The 19,904-nt window shown below is 45.1% G+C and overlaps 1 protein-coding gene across 2 annotated transcripts in view; it reads left to right on the plus strand.

The window, feature by feature from the left end:
* The window catches only part of LOC126470230 (endoplasmic reticulum chaperone BiP), a 28,874-nt gene extending 11,387 nt beyond the window's left edge, over positions 1 to 17,487 (plus strand). For both annotated transcript variants that reach the window (XM_050097922.1, XM_050097924.1), the window contains exon 10: positions 16,824 to 17,487. In XM_050097922.1, the coding sequence (XP_049953879.1) occupies positions 16,824 to 17,039 (216 nt within the window). In that variant the 3' untranslated portion in view covers positions 17,040 to 17,487. The remainder of the gene's footprint in view (positions 1 to 16,823) is intronic.
* Positions 17,488 to 19,904: the final 2,417 nt, after the last annotated feature.

Consider the following 19,904-nt stretch of genomic DNA (forward strand, 5'->3'; position numbering starts at 1 on the left):
TGGACCAGGCTGTTTCCACAAATTTATTTCTCAAAATAATAAAAATAATGTTTAGTTAATATTGCAATAATTGTGTTGTTCTGCCACCAGAATCATGTTTGGGCGATGTCATGTCTCGTACTGAAATTGTTTGATTGAAGCACCCAAGCAGGTGCCATGTTGATTTGTGTGTTTTTGAAGCTGATGTGCTGCATTTGATGGTCTTCATATTTACATTTGTCATATGAAAGCATAAGTTTGATGAACAGAATTAATGATCTTTCCAAAATGCATATTTTTTTGTAAGATTTGCTGTAAAACAAATGGGAAATGACATAGGCAGTTAAGACTGCTACATTGATTAAATATTAGAATGATTTAAACAAGGATTCATTATTAGGGGAAAAGAAATTTTTAATGATGAAACTAGCAAAATGTTGGAAAAATGTGTACTACCTCAGGCAGAAGTGAAGGAAATACTGAAACAAACTGGGCTGTACCTTGAGGCTCTGGTGCCAGCTCTTGTGGTCAGATACATAAGACTGTGGAGTTCACAGCAGTAGGTTTTTGTTTCAATAGTAGGATGACGATGATGAACTCCATTAATGAAGACTTGGCAAAGAGCCTGTTAAGTTTACCTGCAGGTCTCTGCAGTATAGATATTCAGGAAGGACACAAATCCTTTCAAAATTTAATGAAATAGCAACTTTTCATGCCAGTGGAAAATATGGATATTGCTAAAAGTCTGCTGTTGTACTGAAAGCAGTTTGGCTTCAGTGTTGAAATATAGGCTCAAGAGTGTAAATTGTCACTCGGTACAGGTTGTCATCCTCCCCCCAGCCACCTTAAATTTGAGGGTTGGAACTTAAATAGTGGCAACTATTTATTCACAACCAACACAAAAGTCATGTTTGCACCTGTTACTGTCCTTCAGAGTAGTCAACAGTGTGGTGTTGAACCTGTTGCCAGCGTTGTGGAAGGCGTAGTATACTGTTAACAGAGCCTGTTCTGCTGATGGTACTAATGGAGTCCCCTGCGGGTCCGGGGGTAAGAATAGGCCCGCGGTATTCCTGCCTGTCCTAAGAGGCGACTAAAAGGAGTCTCAAACGTTTCGGCCTTATGTGATGGTCACCTGTCGGGTTTGACCTCCATATCTCAAAATTTTTCCAAAGAGCGAGCCGATTGGGGAAGGGCGCCTTACTTGGTGCATTGTGTCCATCTTGCGTTGAGAACTTTCGCCAGCTTATTCGTCGTTGCGTTGCAGTCCTGCCCGCTCTACATCTCTTGGGCATGGATACGCTCCTGCGTGCACTTTATGCCAAGCAATGTGCAGGGCCACTTTCTGCACTGACAGCGACCATGGACCACATGTCACCTAACATCCAGCACGGTAGCCAGTCCGTTGTGGTGGGGGCGCCATGTACCCTGTTGGTTGTAGCCCCCTGACAACACAGGGATCGCTCTACTGATGCCTGCGCCGTTAACTCCCCACGTATGCCAAGGAGTAGATTCCCATCTTCTTGGGGCATCGGGACTCCTGGCAATGGCCATCCTGCCAGGTGGCCTTTGCTGTGGCTGGGTGTTGCCCGTGGGGAGGGCCCTTGGTCGGAGTAGGTGGCATCAGGGTGGATGACACGCAATGAAGCGTGGCACATCTTCTCTTGCTGGTGGCCAGCCACCAGCAGTCTCTAAGTGTTCGAGGCCCATTTTAAAGGTAACGTTTATGACCCCAAATCGTTCCCCTCCCTCGCCACACCATGGGAGGAACGAAAGGCATTAAATGCAAGTGAGCCGTATTCGCCCAGGTATCTTAGGTGTACTAGAGCTGATGGGGAATCCTTTATATCCGTGAAGCCTCAGTTCTTTGTAGAGCATTTAGAGGACAAGTTTGGGGAGGTGGAGGGCTTGTCCAAGATGCGGTCCGGATCGGTGTTGATAAAAACGGTGTCCTCCGCCCAGTCGCGGGCCTTGCTCGCTTGTAATAAGCTGGGGGATGTCTCTGTAACTACCACACCCCATAAAAGTCTGAATATGGTCCAGGGCATTATCTTCCACAGGGATCTTTTTTACAGTCCGATGACGAGCTGCGCGCCAACTTGGAGCGACGAGGTGTCCATTTCGTCCGGCGCGTCCACCGGGGTCCGAGGGATCATCAAGTTGCCACCGGTGCCTTCATCTTGGCCTTAGAGGGTGACACGTTACCTGAGAAGGTCGAGGTGATGGTGTACCATTGTGATGTCAAGCCATATATCCCTCCCCCGATGCGGTGCTTTAAGTGTTGGAAGTTCGGCCATATGTCTTCACGCTGTGCTTCCGACCTCGTATGTCGCGATTGCGGTCGACCATCCCATCCTGATCATCCCTGTGCCCCGCCTCCAGTCTGTGTGAACTGTGGTGAGCACCATCCGCCTTGCTCGCCGGACTGTCCGATTCTGCAGAAGGAGCGGAAAATCATGGAAATCAAGACCCTCGACCGACTGACGTACACTGAGGTGAAGCGGAAATATGATCGGCTTCATCCAGTGCGTATGACATCTTCTTATGCCGCAACTGTCACTCCTGCTACAGTTCCATCAGCTCCAGTCAGCTCTGAGTCGAAGGCCCACGCCTGCCCCCTTGATGGTGGGGGGGCACTAAACTCCCCGTTGCTCCTGCTCCATCTCCTTCAGGAGCAACACCCCCCCCAACCATCGGGGACATGAGTTCGCCCTTCCCAGCCGGAGAAGCATAAGACTTCTTCAGCTACTCTCGCAAGGAAGGGGTCCCTTGGGGACCTCCCTTCGAAAGTTCCGACCAGCAGCACAGCAGACACCCGCACGTGGCTTGAACAACCACCAGTCCCTGGTCATAGGGCCTCACGGTCATCGTCCGTCCCTGAGACTGACCCTGTGAAGCCCTCCAAGCCTGAACCACCGAAGGCACAACGAGGGAAACGGACACAGAAACAGAAGAACGTCCCCAAGGATACCGACATTGCGGTGGCACCCGTCCCACCGCTTCCTACAAGCTCTGCGTCTGAGGACGAGGTGGAGATTCTGGCGTCCGCTGAGGACCTCGATCTCGCCGGTCCCTCCGACGCCGTGGAAAGCACTAGCACAGGTGCTCACTCGGAGGCAGCAGGTGACCCAGCGGCGTAATCTGCCTTACCAGTCCCGTCACGCCTTTCCCAGCCATGGACAACCCCATCCTCCAGTGGAACTGCAGCGGTTTCTTCCACCATCTAGCTGAGCTCCGCCAACTTATCAGCCTTCATCCTTTCCTCTGCATTGCTCTGCAGGAAACTTGGTTTCCAGCAATGCGAACCCCTGCCCTCCGTGGCTATCGGGGTTATTATAAGAACCGAGCTGCTTATGAAAGGGTGTCAGGTGGCGTCTGCATCTATGTCCTTAACTCTCTTCACAGCGAGTCTGTCCCTCTACAAACAGCTTTAGAGGCTGTCGCTGTTAGGGTGTGGACGCCGAAGGCTATTACCGTCTGCAGTGTTTACCTTCCACCGGATGGTGATGTCGCGCTGCATGTCCTGGCTGCACTGATAGCCCAATTGCCGCCACCTTTCTTGTTGCTGGGCGATTTCAATGCCCACAACCCTCTATGGGGTGGGACTGCCTCCGATGACTGCGGTCGTGCCGTGAAGCATGTGTTGGCTCAGCTCGACCTTAGCTTCTTGAACACCGGTGCTCCCACGCATTTCAGTGTGGCCCATGACTTGTTCTTGGCCATCGATCTCTCTCTTTGCAGCCCCGGACTTGTCCCGTCCCTCCACTGGAGAATGCATCCTGACCTGTGTGGTAGTGACCATTTTCCCATCTATTTGTCACTGCCCCAGTGTCATTCTTCTGGGCGCCTGCCCCGCTGGGCTCTCCACAGGGCTGACTGGCCGGCTTTTACTTCCGCTGCAACCATTGAGTCTCCCCCACAGGGTGACATTGACGAGGTGGTCCGTTTCTTAACCACATCAATCATTTCGGCGGCCGAGGCTGCCATCCCCCGCTCTTCTGGACTCCCTCAGAGGAAGGCTGTCCCCTGGTGGTCGCAGGAGATTGCTGAGGCTATTCGCGACTGTAGGTGGGCTCTCCAGCGTCATAGGCGGCACCCGTCTCTAGAGACCCTCATCGCCTTTAAGAGGCTCCGTGCCTTGGCCCATCGCCTTATTGCACGGCATAAGCAGGAGTGCTGGGAGAGGTATGTCTCATCCTTGGGCTCCCGTGTCTCCCCCTGGCTCGTGTGGTCCCGGATCCGGCGGATTTATGGATACCAGACCCCTATGGGTGTCCCTGGGATCTCCTTGGACGGCGCTGTCTGCACGGACGCTGCCGCCATTGCTGAACACCTTACTACGCACTTTGCTCAGAGCTCTGCGACTGCAACTTATCCTCCCGCCTTTCGCTCTCTAAAGGAGCGAGCCGAGCAGATGCCGTTATCATTCCACACGCGTCGTTCTGAAAAATACAGTGCTCCTTTCAGCGAGAGGAATTCCTCGCTGCCCTCGCAGATTGTCCTGATACAGCACCAGGACCAGACTGCATCCACGCGCAGATGCTGAAGCATCTCTCCAGGGACTGCCAGAGACACATCCTCACCATCTTTAACCGCATTTGGAGCAAGGGCGTGTTCCCGTCGCAATGGCGAGAGGGTCTTATTGTCCCCATCTTGAAGCCCGGTGCAGACCCACTGGCGGTGGACAGCTATCGTCCCATTACCCTCACCAATGTTTTGTGCAAATTGCTCGAACGTATGGTGGGGCGGCGTTTGTGTTGGGTCCTTGAGTCGCACCGTCTCCTCGCTCCATCCCAGGGTGGCTTCCGTCGGGGCCGGTCTGCTGCGGACAATTTGGTGCGGCTGGAATCTGCTATCCGTATGGCCTTTGCCCGACGTCAGCATCTTGTTGCTGTATTTTTTGATCTGCGGAAGGCGTATGACACCACATGGAGGCATCACATCCTTGCTACGTTGCATGAGTGGGGTCTTCGTGGTCGGCTCCCGGCTTTTCTTCAAACCTTTTTATTGCGCCGCTCTTTCCGGCTGCAAGTCGGTGCCGCCTCTAGTTCATCTTATATACAGGAAAATGGGGTCCCGCAGGGCTCGGTGTTGAGCGTCTCCTTATTTCTCGTGGCCATTAATGGTCTGGCTGCAGCCGTGGGGTCGTCGGTGTCTCCTTCTTTGTATGCCGACGACTTCTGCATCTCCTTTAGCTCCACGACTACCGGAGTCGCCGAACGCATGCTGCATGTAGCCGTTCGCAAGGCAGCATCATGGGCTCTGACTCAAGGTTTTCAGTTCTCTGCAGCCAAGACTCGAGTTATGCACTTCTGCAGGCGTCGGACGGTCCACCCTCATCCTGAACTTTACCTCGACGGCCACCTGCTTGAAGTGGTGGACACTTGCCGCTTCTTAGGACTCGTCTTTGGTGCCCGGCTCATATGGGTTCCTCATATTACTCAGCTGAAGCAAAAGTGCTGGCAGCACCTCAACGCCCTCCGCTGCCTGAGCCACACATCTTCGGGTGCGGTTCGCTGCACGCTGTTGCGATTATACAGGGCCCTTGTGCAGTCCAGGCTTGATTATGGGAGCCTGGCCTCTGGGTCTGCATCACCCTCAGTGTTGACGTTGTTAGACCCCATACACCACTGTGGGGTTCGGCTTGCAACTGGCGCTTTTCGTACGAGCCCCGTGGATAGTCTACTGGTGGAGGCCGGGGTTCCCCCGCTGTGGATTCGCCGCCATCGACTGCTCGCCGACTATGCTGTCCACGTGCATTGCTCGCCGGGCCATCCCAATCGTCGCCTGCTTTTCCCTGCCATGGTCCTCCATCTGCCCGAAAGGCGACCTAGGTGTGGGCTTCCCATAGCTGTCCGCGTCCAGTCCCTGCTGTCGGAACTAGGGTCATTCCCTCTTCTGCCTCCCTTCCGGGTCCGTGCACCTACGCCTCCCTGGTGTTTGCCCCAGCCGTCCGTCCGTCTGGACTTGGCACAGGGACCCAAGGACTCGGTTCCGCCTGTGGCCCTCCGTCGCCGTTTTCTTGCACTCCTCGCCTCATTTTCGGGCTGTGAGACTGTCTACACTGATGGTTCCCTGGTTGATGGTCGCACTGCCTACGCTTTTGCTCACGCTGCCCATGTTGAGCAGCGCTCCTTGCCGGCTGGCTGCAGTATTTTTACTGCAGAGCTGGTGGCCATATTGCACGCTCTTGAGCATATGCGTTTCTGCTCAGGTACGTCCATCATCATCATCTGCAGTGACTCCCTGAACAGCCTCCAGGCCATCGACCGCTGCTATACCTTTTCTCCTCTGGTGTTCTCTATTCAGGAGTCTGTTTCCGCCATTACCCGTTCTGGTCGTTCAGTGGTCTTTGTTTGGACGCCAGGTCACGTTGGCATCCCGGGGAACGAACGTGTTGACAGGCTGGCCAAAGGGGCGATCGACGCCCCAGCTTTGGAGATCGGCCTCACGGCTCGCGATCAGCAGCTGGTGTTGTGCCGTAAGGTGCTTGGGATGTGGACTGCTGAGTGGCGTGGCATGACATCCCCGAATAAGCTGCGGGCTGTCAAGGAGACGACAGATGTGTGGCGCTCCTCCCTGCGGGCTTCTCGCAGCGACTGTCATCCTGTGTCAGCTGCGCATAGGCCATACCTACCTGACGAACGGTCATCTTTTGCATCAGGAGGATCCCCCCCTGTGTCGGTGTGGGTTCCGGCTGACGGTCGCCCACATTTTGCTGGAGTGTCCCCGACTGCGCACCCTCTGGCAGTCTTTTAATCTCCTGGGCACTTTGCCTTTTGTTTTATGTGACGATGCCTCCATGGCTGATGTCGTTTTAAATTTTATCCGTGGTAGTCCTTTTTATGGTTCCATTTAGGGAGGTCCTGCACCTTTCCCTTTCTGTGTCTTTTGTCCTCGCGTCTCTCTATATTTGGTGCTGTTTTGGTGTTTCATCGGATTGTTGACTCTTTCCCTTTTTTTTGTGGTCAGTCAACCAGTCTCCGGCCATCTTCTTTTCTTCTGTTTCTTTCTGTCTGGTGTTCATCTGTACTCTTCTTGTCTGTAGTGTTCGTTGCCTAATTTGTGTTCTTTCAGTGCCTGGGGGGGAGTCTCCTTCCCCTTGGGGTTTTACCTGCTCCGCGAATTTCTCTCGCCTGTTTTTGGAATGGGGGACTGATGACCTTCGCTGTTTAGTCCCCCTTAAACAGCCCACTAACCACCACCACCACCACTAATGGAGTGGGTCTACTGCCTGTCAAATCTCTGGAACAGTTCTGAAGTGATTGACATGAAGTGGTTCCTTCATCTTCGGAATCAAATCCGTCACAAGGACGTAAGTCTAGGGAGTATTGGGGATGGTAACAGTACTTTCCAGTCCCATCGACCGAACAAAGCAGCACTGTATGTGCCTGCACATTGTCATGCAAAATGATGGGTGGGTTGTGCAGAAAGGTGTCGCTGCTTCTTTTGCAAAGCTGGTTGCAGGTGATGCTCCAAAAACGAACAGTAATACTTGGAATTGATGGTGGCATTCGCTTCAGAACTGTTCCAGAGATTCGACAGGCAGTAGGCCGTTCTACTCGCTCCATCAACAGAACAGGCTCTGCTAATGGTATACTACACCTCCCACATTGTTGGCAATGGGTTCTATACAACAATGGTGACTACTTTGAAGGGCAGTAACAGGTGCAAACATGCAACTCTTTAGTATTGGTTGTGGATCCTGATAGCTTGCTACATTTATTTTACTTATAAACAAAAAGTATCTTGAGGTGGTAAAGATCAGTGTTCACAGCGTATTGTCTCCAAATAGAAATTGGACATTACGAGAACGCTTCCTTTCGATAAACATAAGACTCTGTTTGGATGTGGAGGTATTTGTTGTGTAAGTGGATAATATTAATAAGCTTGAAGTAAAGTATTTTTAGTTATGGAAATAAATGAGATGTATGGTGACAATAAGTATACAGGGTGTTACAAAAAGGTACGGCCAAACTTTCAGGAAACATTCCTCACACACAAATAAAGAAAAGATGTTATGTGGACGTGCGTCCAGAAACGCTTAATTTCCATTTTAGAGCTCATTTTATTTTCATCAGTATGTACTGTACTTCCGCGATTCACTGCTAATTGGCCCAATTGAAGGAAGGTAATGTTGACTTCGGTGCTTGTGTTGACATGAGACTCATTGCTCTACAGTACTAGCATCAAGCACATCAGTACATAGCATCAACAGGTTAGTGTTCATCACGAACGTGGTTTTGCAGTCAGTGCAATGTTTACAAATGCGGAGTTGGCAGATGCCCATTTGATGTATGGATTAGCATGGGGCAATAGCCGTGGTGCGGTACGTTTGTATCGAGACAGATTTCCACAACGAAGGTGTCCTGCAGGAAGACGTTCGAAGCAATTTATCGGTGTCTTAGGGAGCACGGAACATTCCAGCCTATGACTCGCGACTGGGGAAGACCTAGAACAATGAGGACACCTGCAATGGACGAGGCAATTCTTCGTGCAGTTGACGATAACCCTAATTTCAGCGTCAGAGAAGTTGCTGCTGTACAAGGTAACGTTGACCACGTCACTGTATGGAGAGTGCTACGTGAGAACCAGTTGTTTCCGTACCATGTACAGCGTGTGCAGGCACTATCAGCAGCTGATTGGCCTCCACGGGTACACTTATGTAAATGGTAAATCCAACAATGTGTCAATCCTCATTTCAGTGCAAATGTTCTCTTTACGGATGAGGCTTCATTCCGTGATCAAATAGTAAATTTTCACAATCAACATGTGTGGGCTGGCGAGAATCCGCACGCAATTGTGCAATCATGTCATCAACACAGATTTTCTTTGAACGTTTGGGCAGGCATTGAAGGTGATGTCTTGATTGGGCCCCATGTTCTTCCACCTACGCTCAATGGAGCACGTTATCATGATTTCATACGGGATACTCTACTTGTGCTGCTAGAACATGTGCCTTTACAAGTATGACACAACACGTGGTTCATGCACGATGGAGCTCCTGCACATTTCATTCGAAGTGTTCGTACGCTTCTCAACAACAGATTCGGTGACCGATGGATTGGTAGAGGTGGACCAATTCCATGGCCTCCACGCTCTCCTGACCTCAACCCTCTTGACTTTAATTTATAGGGGCATTTGAAAGCTCTTGTCTACACAACCCTGGTAGCAAATGTAGAGACTCTTCGTGCTCGTATTGTGGATGGCTGTGATACAATACGCCATTCTCCAGGGCTGCATCAGCGCATCAGGGATTCCATGCGACAGAGGGTGGATGCATGTATCCTCGCTAACGGGGGCCATTTTGAACATTGCCTGTAACAAAGTGTTTGAAGTCACGCTGGTACGTTCTGTTGCTGTGTGTTTCCATTCCATGATTAATGTGATTTGAAGAGAAGTAATAAAATGAGCTCTAACATGGAAAGTAAGCGTTTCCGGACACATGTCCACATAACATATTTTCTTTCTTTGTGTGTGAGGAATGTTTCCTGAAAGTTTGGTCGTACCTTTTTGTAACACCCTGTATAATTCTTCCTAGCTTTACAGCTCTTAATGGGCCTTGGCCTGCTCTAGGGACATCATTCCACTCTTCCCTGTCTAATGTCTTGTCTCCAGCCTCTGACAATAATAATTTTTAAATCTTCTTGTAATCAAAGTATCAGTCTTGGTCTTTCCCTGCTTCTTTGTCCCACTGGATTTAGTAGCAATGCTATTTTTTGTTGGCTTATCATGTTCCCTGCGAAAAACATGGTGACCCATATCGGGCAGTTTATTGTAACGAACTTTGATGTCAAGATCTTTATGTAATCTGTAAAGTTCAAAATTATATCGTCTATGCCATATTCCATCTTCGTTAGTCACTCCATAGTTTCTGCACAACACCTTTCATTCGAAAAATCCAGTTAGCTTTTCTCATTGTTATGTGTTCATGCACCTAAGCCCTATGTTAATACTGGATGTGGTAAAGTTTTATACAGTTGACATTTTGTTCTTCTGGGCAGATTTCTTAAGTTGTGGGGCCAGCCCATAATAGGACGTATTAGCTAGGTCGATATGCTGCTTTATTTCCTTACTAATATAATTCTGTGCTGTTACCAGTGTTCCCAGATAAACTGAATTCCCTAACAGATTCTGTTTGCACTTGGTGAATTTCTAACATTGTGTTTGGTTCTGGACTTATTGTTCATGTCTGGTTTTATTGATCTTCACTTCCAGTCCCATTTCTATAGCTGCTGCCACCAGTGCTCTGTACGTTTCTTTATCAGCTAGTTCTGTTCTTGCAGTAGTATCTACATCATTTGCATAGGCCAGAACTTACCCCATTATGTTTATTGTGCCTACCTTTCGTAGCGCTATGTCGAAAACCATACGTGAGACTGCATTCCGTTACATCCTCAGTCCATAGTTAGTTCCAAAACTTGATGTTAAATTTCTTTGTATCTATGCTTCACTTACTACTTTTCTCGTAATCAGATCTATGAGGCATATTAACTGTTGTTGTATGCCTAGTTCATTCGTGGCTTCAGTAAGCTTGTTTCTTTATATGATGTCATATGCTGCTTTAAAATCAGGAAATACGATGTTTCTATATGGTATTCCCTTTTGTTTTCCCCTGATATCTGTCTCTGGTTGGATATTTGGTCTATAAGTGATTTGCCAGGTCTAAAGCCTGCGTGATATCTCCCAGTTGCTTTTTCTGCAAAAGCTTTTACATGGGTGCAAATCAGGGAGGAGAATATTTTATATGGGGCATTCAGTAATGTAATTCCCCTGTAGTTCGTACATCGCAGGATGCCCCCCTTTCTTATGTACAGCACATACTACTCCAATATTCCAATCATATGGGATGATTTTTGTGTGTACATATGAGATCAGGGTGTGCATGCATTTAACTAGATGTTCTCCATCACCTACTTAATAAGTTCAACTGGCAGGTTGTCATTGCCAGGTAACCAATTGTTGACTAGTTCCTTTATTGCTAGCTTAATCTCTTGCATTGTGGTCATCCTATTTTCCTCTTCTTCTACTTGTTGGGTTTTCAGTTAGTTCCCATGCTTCAGTATTCTGAATATAATTATTCCTTAAAGTGCTCTTCCCAGCAATGTAACACTACTTCCTGTGAAGCTATCAATTCACCATTTCTTTTGTTTTCCCTCCACATTGTGCTGCTTTTGTTTGAAATCCCTTTCCAAGGTTATTGACCTTCGAAGAAAGGGCTTCTCTTCTTTGCTTTCAGAACCAGCTTTTCAACACCTTTTTTTCTCTGTAGTCATCTACTAGCTTTGTTGTTCTTCTAGCCTGCATCTTTTTGTATGCTTAGTTCTTCATTCTTGTTGCTGCCTCACACCCATCGCACCATTCATTCCTTCTGATCTGTTGTTCCATACCTATTACTACTTCTGCAACAGCTTGTATTTCACTTCTGATTTTATTCCACTGCTCATTTATGAGTATAGTTCTGCAGGATTCCTGTCAATGTATTTTACAGATTAAAAGCTAGGTGTTAATCTTTTACAGGGTCCTCTATTTCTGAGGTACTACTCTTGTATTGTCTTTCTCTTTTATGTGCGTTTGAAATTCTCCCTCTAATTTTTGCTGAGAGGAGGTGTGATCAGATTCCACAGAAACATATAGTAGTATGGTACATCAGTGCCATGCCATCTATTAATATGTGGTCAGTTTGGTTCATAGTATTGTTGTCTGGTGACACCAAGGTCATTTTCTGTATATTTTTGTGCTGGAAACTTACCTAAGGTATGCTGTAAAATTTATCAGGCAGGCTCCATTGTTATTAGTGCGTGTTTTTCTATCTAAGAAGTTTAATCTCTCATTTTTGTAAGAGTAAATCCATTCACTCTGTAGAGCAGTAGTTGGTCACTGAACAACCATCTACATTGCTCATTAATGCATTAGCATCTAATGGTGACCCATCAGGAGGGTAGTAAGTTGCATCTCTAGTATTATGTCTGCTTTTATAGTTAACTGCTTTAGTCAGTCTTGCTTGGATGGTGAGAATGTGTGCTGATGCAGGAGGGGCTGGCAACAGTTTGTGAACAGGTGAATGCTCTTGTCGCTACAGTCAAGTCACCTTCAGGTTGCTGTGTCGGGGTGTAGCGGTGGCGGAGAATTTGGCGCATCACATGGGCCATCTCAGGTGACGCTTGTGCCCATGGGCTCTGCTTTCGAGGCACACCTTAGTTCACCTGATGCGGTGGATCCACCCTCACAGCTGGCCCTTCAGCAGTGTCAGAGCAGGCACACAGGGAAGGGGTTTGCTAGTTATCTGGAGCTACAATGTTTGGTGTCTTATGGAGCCCCTTAGGCAGATATCGTTCAGGGCTAGAAAGAAAGCAAATGTGCATTCAGTTTGTATGCCAGGGGTCAGCATCAGAGATTTGGAGGCAGCTGTAGTGTGCAGGGTGCAGTTGTCGGCAAGTTGTGGCTTGCATCAGCACTGATGATGCCTGTCACATGGTTCTGAGGCCATCCTCAGTTCATACAGGCGGCTAGTGATAATGAGACTGCTGGCCTCATGCGTGGGGTGCAACCAGAGCTCACAATTTGTAGCATTCTTCCCAGGGTTGATTGGGGTCCTTTGATTTGGAGCCAAGTGGAGGTTCTCAACCAAAGGCTTTGTCGACTCTTGTGATGGTCTTGGCTGCAGATTTCTAGACCTGTGTTATCGTGTAGGGGATTCATAGTACTCCCCTTGATAGGTCAGGGGTGCACTACACAAAGCATGCAGCTACTCAGGTAGCAGAGTACTTACGGAGTGCACGTAACTGTTTTTAGGCTGGATGGTTATTGAAGGTGCTCTGAGCCACACTCGCCAGTCGATACGCAGCAAGGGAAGTCAAATGGCATTCAGAATACACATTTACTGTCAATTTTTTTTCAGTAAACTGTCATTGTATTCGTAATTAAGTTTCTGAATTTACTGCCCTCCAGGAAAGTTCTTGTGCTCAAATTATTCTTGGAACTGAGAACAGGTGGGAATGCCAGATGGAAAGCTCATAGATATTTAGCAAGTCACGGAGGAATGTATTTGACAGATTAGAAGCTGTAGGAGGGGGAGTGTCCATTGCAGTTGACAAAAATGTTCTATCTCTTGCGGTCAAAGCTGAGTGTGACAGTTACCTGGTTGTGCATAACAGGTGTACGTGAAACAAAGTTAATTGTTGGCTGTTTTTACTTGCCATCCGATTCTGCTGTGACAGTTCTAGTCATTCAAAGTAAGTCTACAGTCACAACTTACAGAGTATACACTGGGTTGGCAGCCCACATACAATGGAAATATCTTACCCCTTATAGCTACAAGTAGGCTGGACGTTATCAACAGTGTCAGCATAGAAACGGAGATTAGCGAAGAGAATATCATTATAGCAATTAAGACTACGAAAGTTAAGAAATCAGTCAAGAAGACTAGCAGAGTGTTTCTGCTAGATAGAGCAGATAAGCAGTTGTTAGCATCTCACTTAGGCAGTGAATAGACATCACTTAGTTCCAGTAAGATGATGTAGAGGAATTATGGGCAAAGCTTAAGCAGATGGAGTATCGTGGTGTGGAGTTATGTTCGTAGTAAGTGGATAAATGATGGGAAAGATTCACTGTGGTTTAACAATGAAATTCAGAAGATGCTGAGTAAGCAGACACTGTTGCAGTCTATTCAAAAGGAACTGATAAATGACAAGCTAAGGTTAGTACAGATTTGTGCTTCCGTGAAAAGGTCCATGCACGAAGTATACAACTACTATCACAATCACACCTTAGCAAAAGGTCTGGCAGAGAACCCAAGAATATTCTCGTCCTCTGTGAAATTGCTAAGCGGGTCTAAGACTTCCATTCAATCCCTTGTTGACCAGTCTGGTGGAACAGTTGAAGATGGCAAAACAAAAGCCAAAGTTTCAAATTTCATGTTCCAGAAATATTTCACTGGAGAATCGTACAAACATACCGTCATTTGACCATTGGACATACTCCCGAATGGGTGAAATAATAAGCATCCCTGGTGTAGAGGAACAACTGAAAAAGTTGAAAGCAAATAAATCACCAGGTCCAGATGAAACCTAGAGTCAGTTTCACAAAGAGTACTCTACAGCATTGGCCCATTACCTAGCCTGCATCTGTTGTGGAAGTCTCATCCAGCACGAAGTCCCTAGTGACTGGAAAAAGCGCAGGTGACTCCATTGTATAAGACGGGGAAGGAATGGACCTGCAAAAATTAGACCAAAATCCCTGACGTTAGTTTGCTACATAATCCTGGAACATTTTTCTCAGTTCTTTCTTGAGAAAGAAGCTTATGTTCACAACTCAGCGTGGTTTTAGAAAGCATTACTTGCGCAAAACCCAGCTTGCCATTTCCTCACTTGATATACTGTGAACTATAGATGATGGGCAACAGGCAGATTCCATTTTTCTAGATTTCTGGAAAGCATTTGACATGGTGCCACATTCCAGGCCATTAAAGAAGGTACAAGCATATGGAATAGGTTCACAGATATGTCAGTGGCTCAGACTTCCCAAGTTATAGAACCCAGTATGTTGTCCTCAGTGGCGTGTGTTCATCAGAGACAGGGGTACTGTCAGGAGTGCCCCAGGGAAGTGTTATAGGACTGATGTTCTCTATATACATAAATGATTTGGCCATCGGGGAGGGCCACAATGTACAGTTCTTTGCAGATGATGCAATGATGTACGGTAAGGTGTCTAAATTGAATGACTGTAGAAAGGTACAAGATGACAGAAAAAAATTTTAGTTGGTGTGATAAATGGCAGCTAGCCCAAAATGTGGAAAAATGTAAGTTAATGCAGATGGGTAGTAAGAACAAACCTGTGATGGTTGAATATTGTATTGTCAATTTGTTTAAATAGCTGAGTGTAACCTTGCAGAACAATATGAAATGGATCGCGCATTTGAGAACTGTGGTAGGGAAGGCAAATTGTCGACGTAGTGGTTCACCTGTGAAGGACACCGCATATAGGATGCTGGTGTGACTTGTTCTTGATTATTGCTAAAGTGTTTGGGATCAATATCAGGTTGGATTGAAGGAAAACACTGAAGCAGTTTTGAGGTGGTCTGCTAGATTAGTTACTGGTAGATTTGAACAAAAGTGTTACGGAGATGCTTCAGGAACTCAGATGAGGAATCCCTGGAGATAAGGCGACATTCCTTTCGAAAAACACTATCAAAAAGATTTAGAGAACTGGGATATGATGCTGACTACAGAGTGATTCCACTGTCGCCAACATACATTGTGTGTAATGACCACAAAGGTAAGATAAAAGAAATTAGGTCTGGTACAGAGGTGTATAGGTAGGTCATTTTCCCTCAGTCTATTTGCAAGTGGAACAGGAAAGGAAATGACTAGTAGTGTTACAGGGTACCCTCCACCATGCACCATACAGTGGCTTGTGGAGTATCTATGTAGATGTTATTACTCTTTATGGAGGCTGTATTTACCAATGCTGTGGGAGGGGGGGGGGGGGGTGCTACACTTGCCCTACCTTTCCATTTATATCTCCTATCACCATCTTGATATCATCTTTTGAGTACTGTCGATAAGCTTGCTCCAGTGCCTTGTAGGTCTCCTCTGCCGTCCTCTCCTTGGTAAGGAAATGTGCATTTCGGAGGCTTTAATTGAAAAATTTCCCCTTGATTTGCATGTAACATATCCATAGACTTCTTGCTTTAGATCCTGTTACTAGTAGTCCAAGGCTGATACATACCCTTTATGGTTCCAGTATTCCAATAAGGCTTCCAAGGGCTCCAATTATATATGTCTGTACGTTCCATGATTCATTTCTCACATCCATTGTTACTTTACCTTAAAAAGACGTATTTCCAGATATGAGTTAGTCCATAGTTCAACTCCTATTCTTTGGAGGAGCATTTCTCCTTCTCTCATCTGCCCTGACAGTGTTCCCAATCAGAGTTCAATACCCAATCTTCCACAGGGTTGCTGAGGATCTGGGGTTTCACAAACTTGGAGTTAAGAGACGGAATTTAGTAGGAGAAGCTAAAAGACTTCCACTTTCTTTGTCATTTTTGACACAACACTTCCTTATTTGAACTCCAATAAATATGTAATTAATAGGTATAAAATAAAGAACGTAATTTGAAAGATAACCTGACAAAAAATAACACTGAGTTGTTAAAAAGAAATTTTTTTCTGTCCTTATTAACTAGTGATATCTTTAAATGTCAAAATGCATAGAGTACTGTACTACAGGTGGTGATGTGTAATTGCGGCATATAAAATGTCATTTTTTATTGTTTGAGAATACATGTAATACAAGAATACATGCTATAGTTATTGGTAATGTTAATATACATGTATGACGAATGTGAGGTAGTTTATTGGTACTAGAGAGGAAATATGATGACATAAAGAGCACTATACCAATCATTCATGGTAACATTAAAAGCATTAAATTATTTAATGCAGTTGAAAGGTGTTGGTCAGGTAGTATTCTAGTATAATGTGAAGAGAAACTTCAGTATTACTTTTGGTGCTGACAGTATTATCAGTTGCACAAAGTATAATATAGTACTGTCATATCATATCAAAAGCTTTACAGCGCTGGTCATAAAGTGACAGTTGGTTTGGATCCCAAGGGTCTCACTATGTACCCTGCGCTGTTAATACTTTAGTGTAGTAATGTATCACAATTTCTTAGTGTTAAATCAGATGTTTTTTATATTTAATGAGCTTCTGTACAGTGTTTGCATTTGAATTTGAATTTAAATTTAACTTTCAAATGGTTGAAACTAATCTTAGAGTAAAAAAATAAATTGTGTTGGTCAGTATGTAAGCAGTGTGTACATTTTTTAAATTTTCTTGTAGGTAAGCGGTTCAGATAAGACTACAATGGAGGAGGCAATTGAAGAAAAGATTAAGTGGCTGGAAGCCAACCAGGATGCATCAACTGAAGAATTTAAGAAGCAGAAGAAGGAATTAGAAGATGTGGTTCAGCCAATAATAGCAAAACTGTATCAGGGTAGTGGTGGTCCACCACCACCTGGTGCTAATGAGGATGATGACTTAAAAGATGAACTTTGAATATTTGCAGCATTTGGATTGCTGAATGCATTTAAAGTGGTGTAAGGTTGAGTTTATTCACCACAGATTTATAATGTATAATTGGACCCTCTTTGTGGAAGGAGTTCCTTTATACAAGGTGGCAGTAACGAGATACTTATTTACTGAATGTAAAAAAAAAAATATTTATGGAAGAAATAGAATTTGTAATGGAAAACACACACACACACACACACACACACACACACACACACACACACACACACACACAAAGTGGATGAGATGAATTTTAAGTAACGAGTTAAGTATTTCATTTATAATATAATTTGACCACAGTTTGTAAAAAACATACTTTTCAGTCAGCTACTTAACACATAACTGGTGTTTTATGATACTTAGCTCTCTACAGATATTAATTTGTTAATTTATTGTAAATGAAAAAAAGTGTTGGAAAGTGTGATAAATGTGATAAATTTGACTCCCATTTCTACATGGTATTCATTCAGCTTCTAGATCCTTGATTATGAGACTGACTTACACAACCACAGCAAATGTAAAAGCTGCTATGTAGTACACACACAGATCATATCAGCAGCACAGTTATTATAAAGTGATGGGAAGCTTTCTGCATTTCTATGCAGTTTACATTGATTTTCCAAATACACCGTATTTAGACACATCATAAATTTTATCACCACATGTGGCTGTTGGCCATCTGCCTGATGGAGCATAAAATGTGATTTGTCTAAAGGTACCACCTGTCACCACTTAGTGGATGTTGAGTTGCAGTACTGGCGTGCAAATTTCAGCCTTCATCATCAACGAACAGCAGTCATTGTGGGCGCATGAACCAGGCTGAATGGTTGTTGATAGCCCCGTGGTTCAACTGGGCAGTTAGTTGCACATATATTTGCCTGTGCACGCCTCTGCAGCTGTTGTTCGCCCATGTCATGTATGGCCCATAGTGCATCACAGTTGCTAGATTTGGATTGCACTATTTTACCACGTACAGTATATTTTTACCACAGCAGCACACAAACAGTTTACAAACTCTGAAGATTCAGAAACACTTCCACCCTTGCCCTGAAAGCCAATGGTCTTGCCTGTTTGGACATCAGGTAAATCTTTCCATTTCTGCATTATGACAACTACAGCACTGTTTCCTGCATAACCCCCCTCCTCCCCAACATGCTTTATATACCCTCTATTGCTAGTGCTACCACTTGCTATCTGTGAGAGGTTTTGCATGTTGATGCGAACATAGGCAGTGGGGACATAAATGCGACTGGACCGTATATTCTACAACCAAAAAATTGCCAGTCTCCTCTACTTAATGGAACAACTTTGGTTAGTTCAGAAAACCAGGCCTGTTGTTTGGGGGGGGGGGGGGGTTACTGATATGGACAGCAGAGGTGGTGTCCCTGTGATGTCGAGCAGAAATCACTGATATGGTGCTGCAGCAGCAGTTGCAGTCAGTGGATGAGAAGATAGTTTCAGCTTGCAACTAGCAACAATCAGGAATATATAACGAGAGGAGGAAGATAGATATTGTACATATGAGTTAAGTGGATTGCAGTTCAACCACTGTAATAATGATATCTGACTAATCAGCAACAAAACATCCCAATCCCAGTACTCTATATGGTGATAGGATACTTTGCTCACCCATAGGTCAGGTGAGCATGATAGTGTAGCAAAGACCAGGAACTCCAGTTCTGCTGACACTGAACACCTTCCTTTTGCCTTGAGTGTCCAATGTACATGACTGGAGCATAGGATGAGTGATATGGTTTGGACAGTTTTGCCCTTCATACAATGGCAATAGTCCTGGTTACAGAGCAGAGAAGGAAACCTTATTCCTTTTCAACTGGAGTGTCTGAATTCTTTCAGGTAAATAGTATATATATATATATATATATATATATATATATATATATATATATATATATATATATATATATATATATATATATATATATATATATCTCCCCCCCCCCCCACAACACATTTTCAGGTTTGTGTGTGCCTGAAAGTGAGTAGAAATGCAAAAAAGATTGTTTGAATATATGGGAGCTGAAGTTCCATATTCATAATACTGAACTCTGTATAAAAGTAGCTTGGTGTTCAATATACTTAGGCAGATTTTTTTGTCCAAAAGGATGAATTGCTAAGACTTGGAGAGGTCTGTTGATCACAACTGAAGTAAAACTGACAGCAATAGTTTGTGTGGAGTGTAGGAATAGAATAAAGAAAAGCAAATAAACGAAGAACTATGTAATTCTAAATAATAATTTTCACTCAGAAATACTAGGCATGTTTCCAAAAAACTGGCACATCTGATCATTTTGACATAAATAATGATACTTATGAATTGTTTGTACAATACTCTGAAAAAAGGCTTTGTTCTGAGGTACATAAAGTATGTTGAAACTCGCGATGAAAGTCCATTGACTGTTTTTACAAGAATGTACACTCTATTTCCTTAGGCCAGCTTCAAACTTTCTAATTGCTGCCTATGGTCATGTTTTAGATGTAAGCAGCTTTAGTGGAGAGTTGTGTACTAACCATGGCATGCACCTGAACAGGCCAGGAAAAAAGTTTAAAGTACTCTTCTAAATATAGCAACTATCAACTCTATGGAAAGCAGGGCATATAGACACCCCATTATACATATGGTTTTCAAAACTGCAGGACAAGAAAGTGTCTCTGAACTAGACTACCATTTCTATTTTAGACAAAACACTGTAACTGTCTCTGGAAAACATCACTGACAATCTTTCTCTGGAATATTAAAGGCTTTGAGATTTAAAAAAAAAACTGTAAGCCATTAGTTCCGGAGTCGTCAGAGTGCAAGTACTTCATGTAAAAACACAGGATCCTAATGGC

Source organism: Schistocerca serialis, chromosome 3 (genome assembly GCF_023864345.2).
Source record: "Schistocerca serialis cubense isolate TAMUIC-IGC-003099 chromosome 3, iqSchSeri2.2, whole genome shotgun sequence".
Classification (NCBI taxonomy): Eukaryota; Metazoa; Arthropoda; class Insecta; order Orthoptera; family Acrididae; genus Schistocerca; species Schistocerca serialis.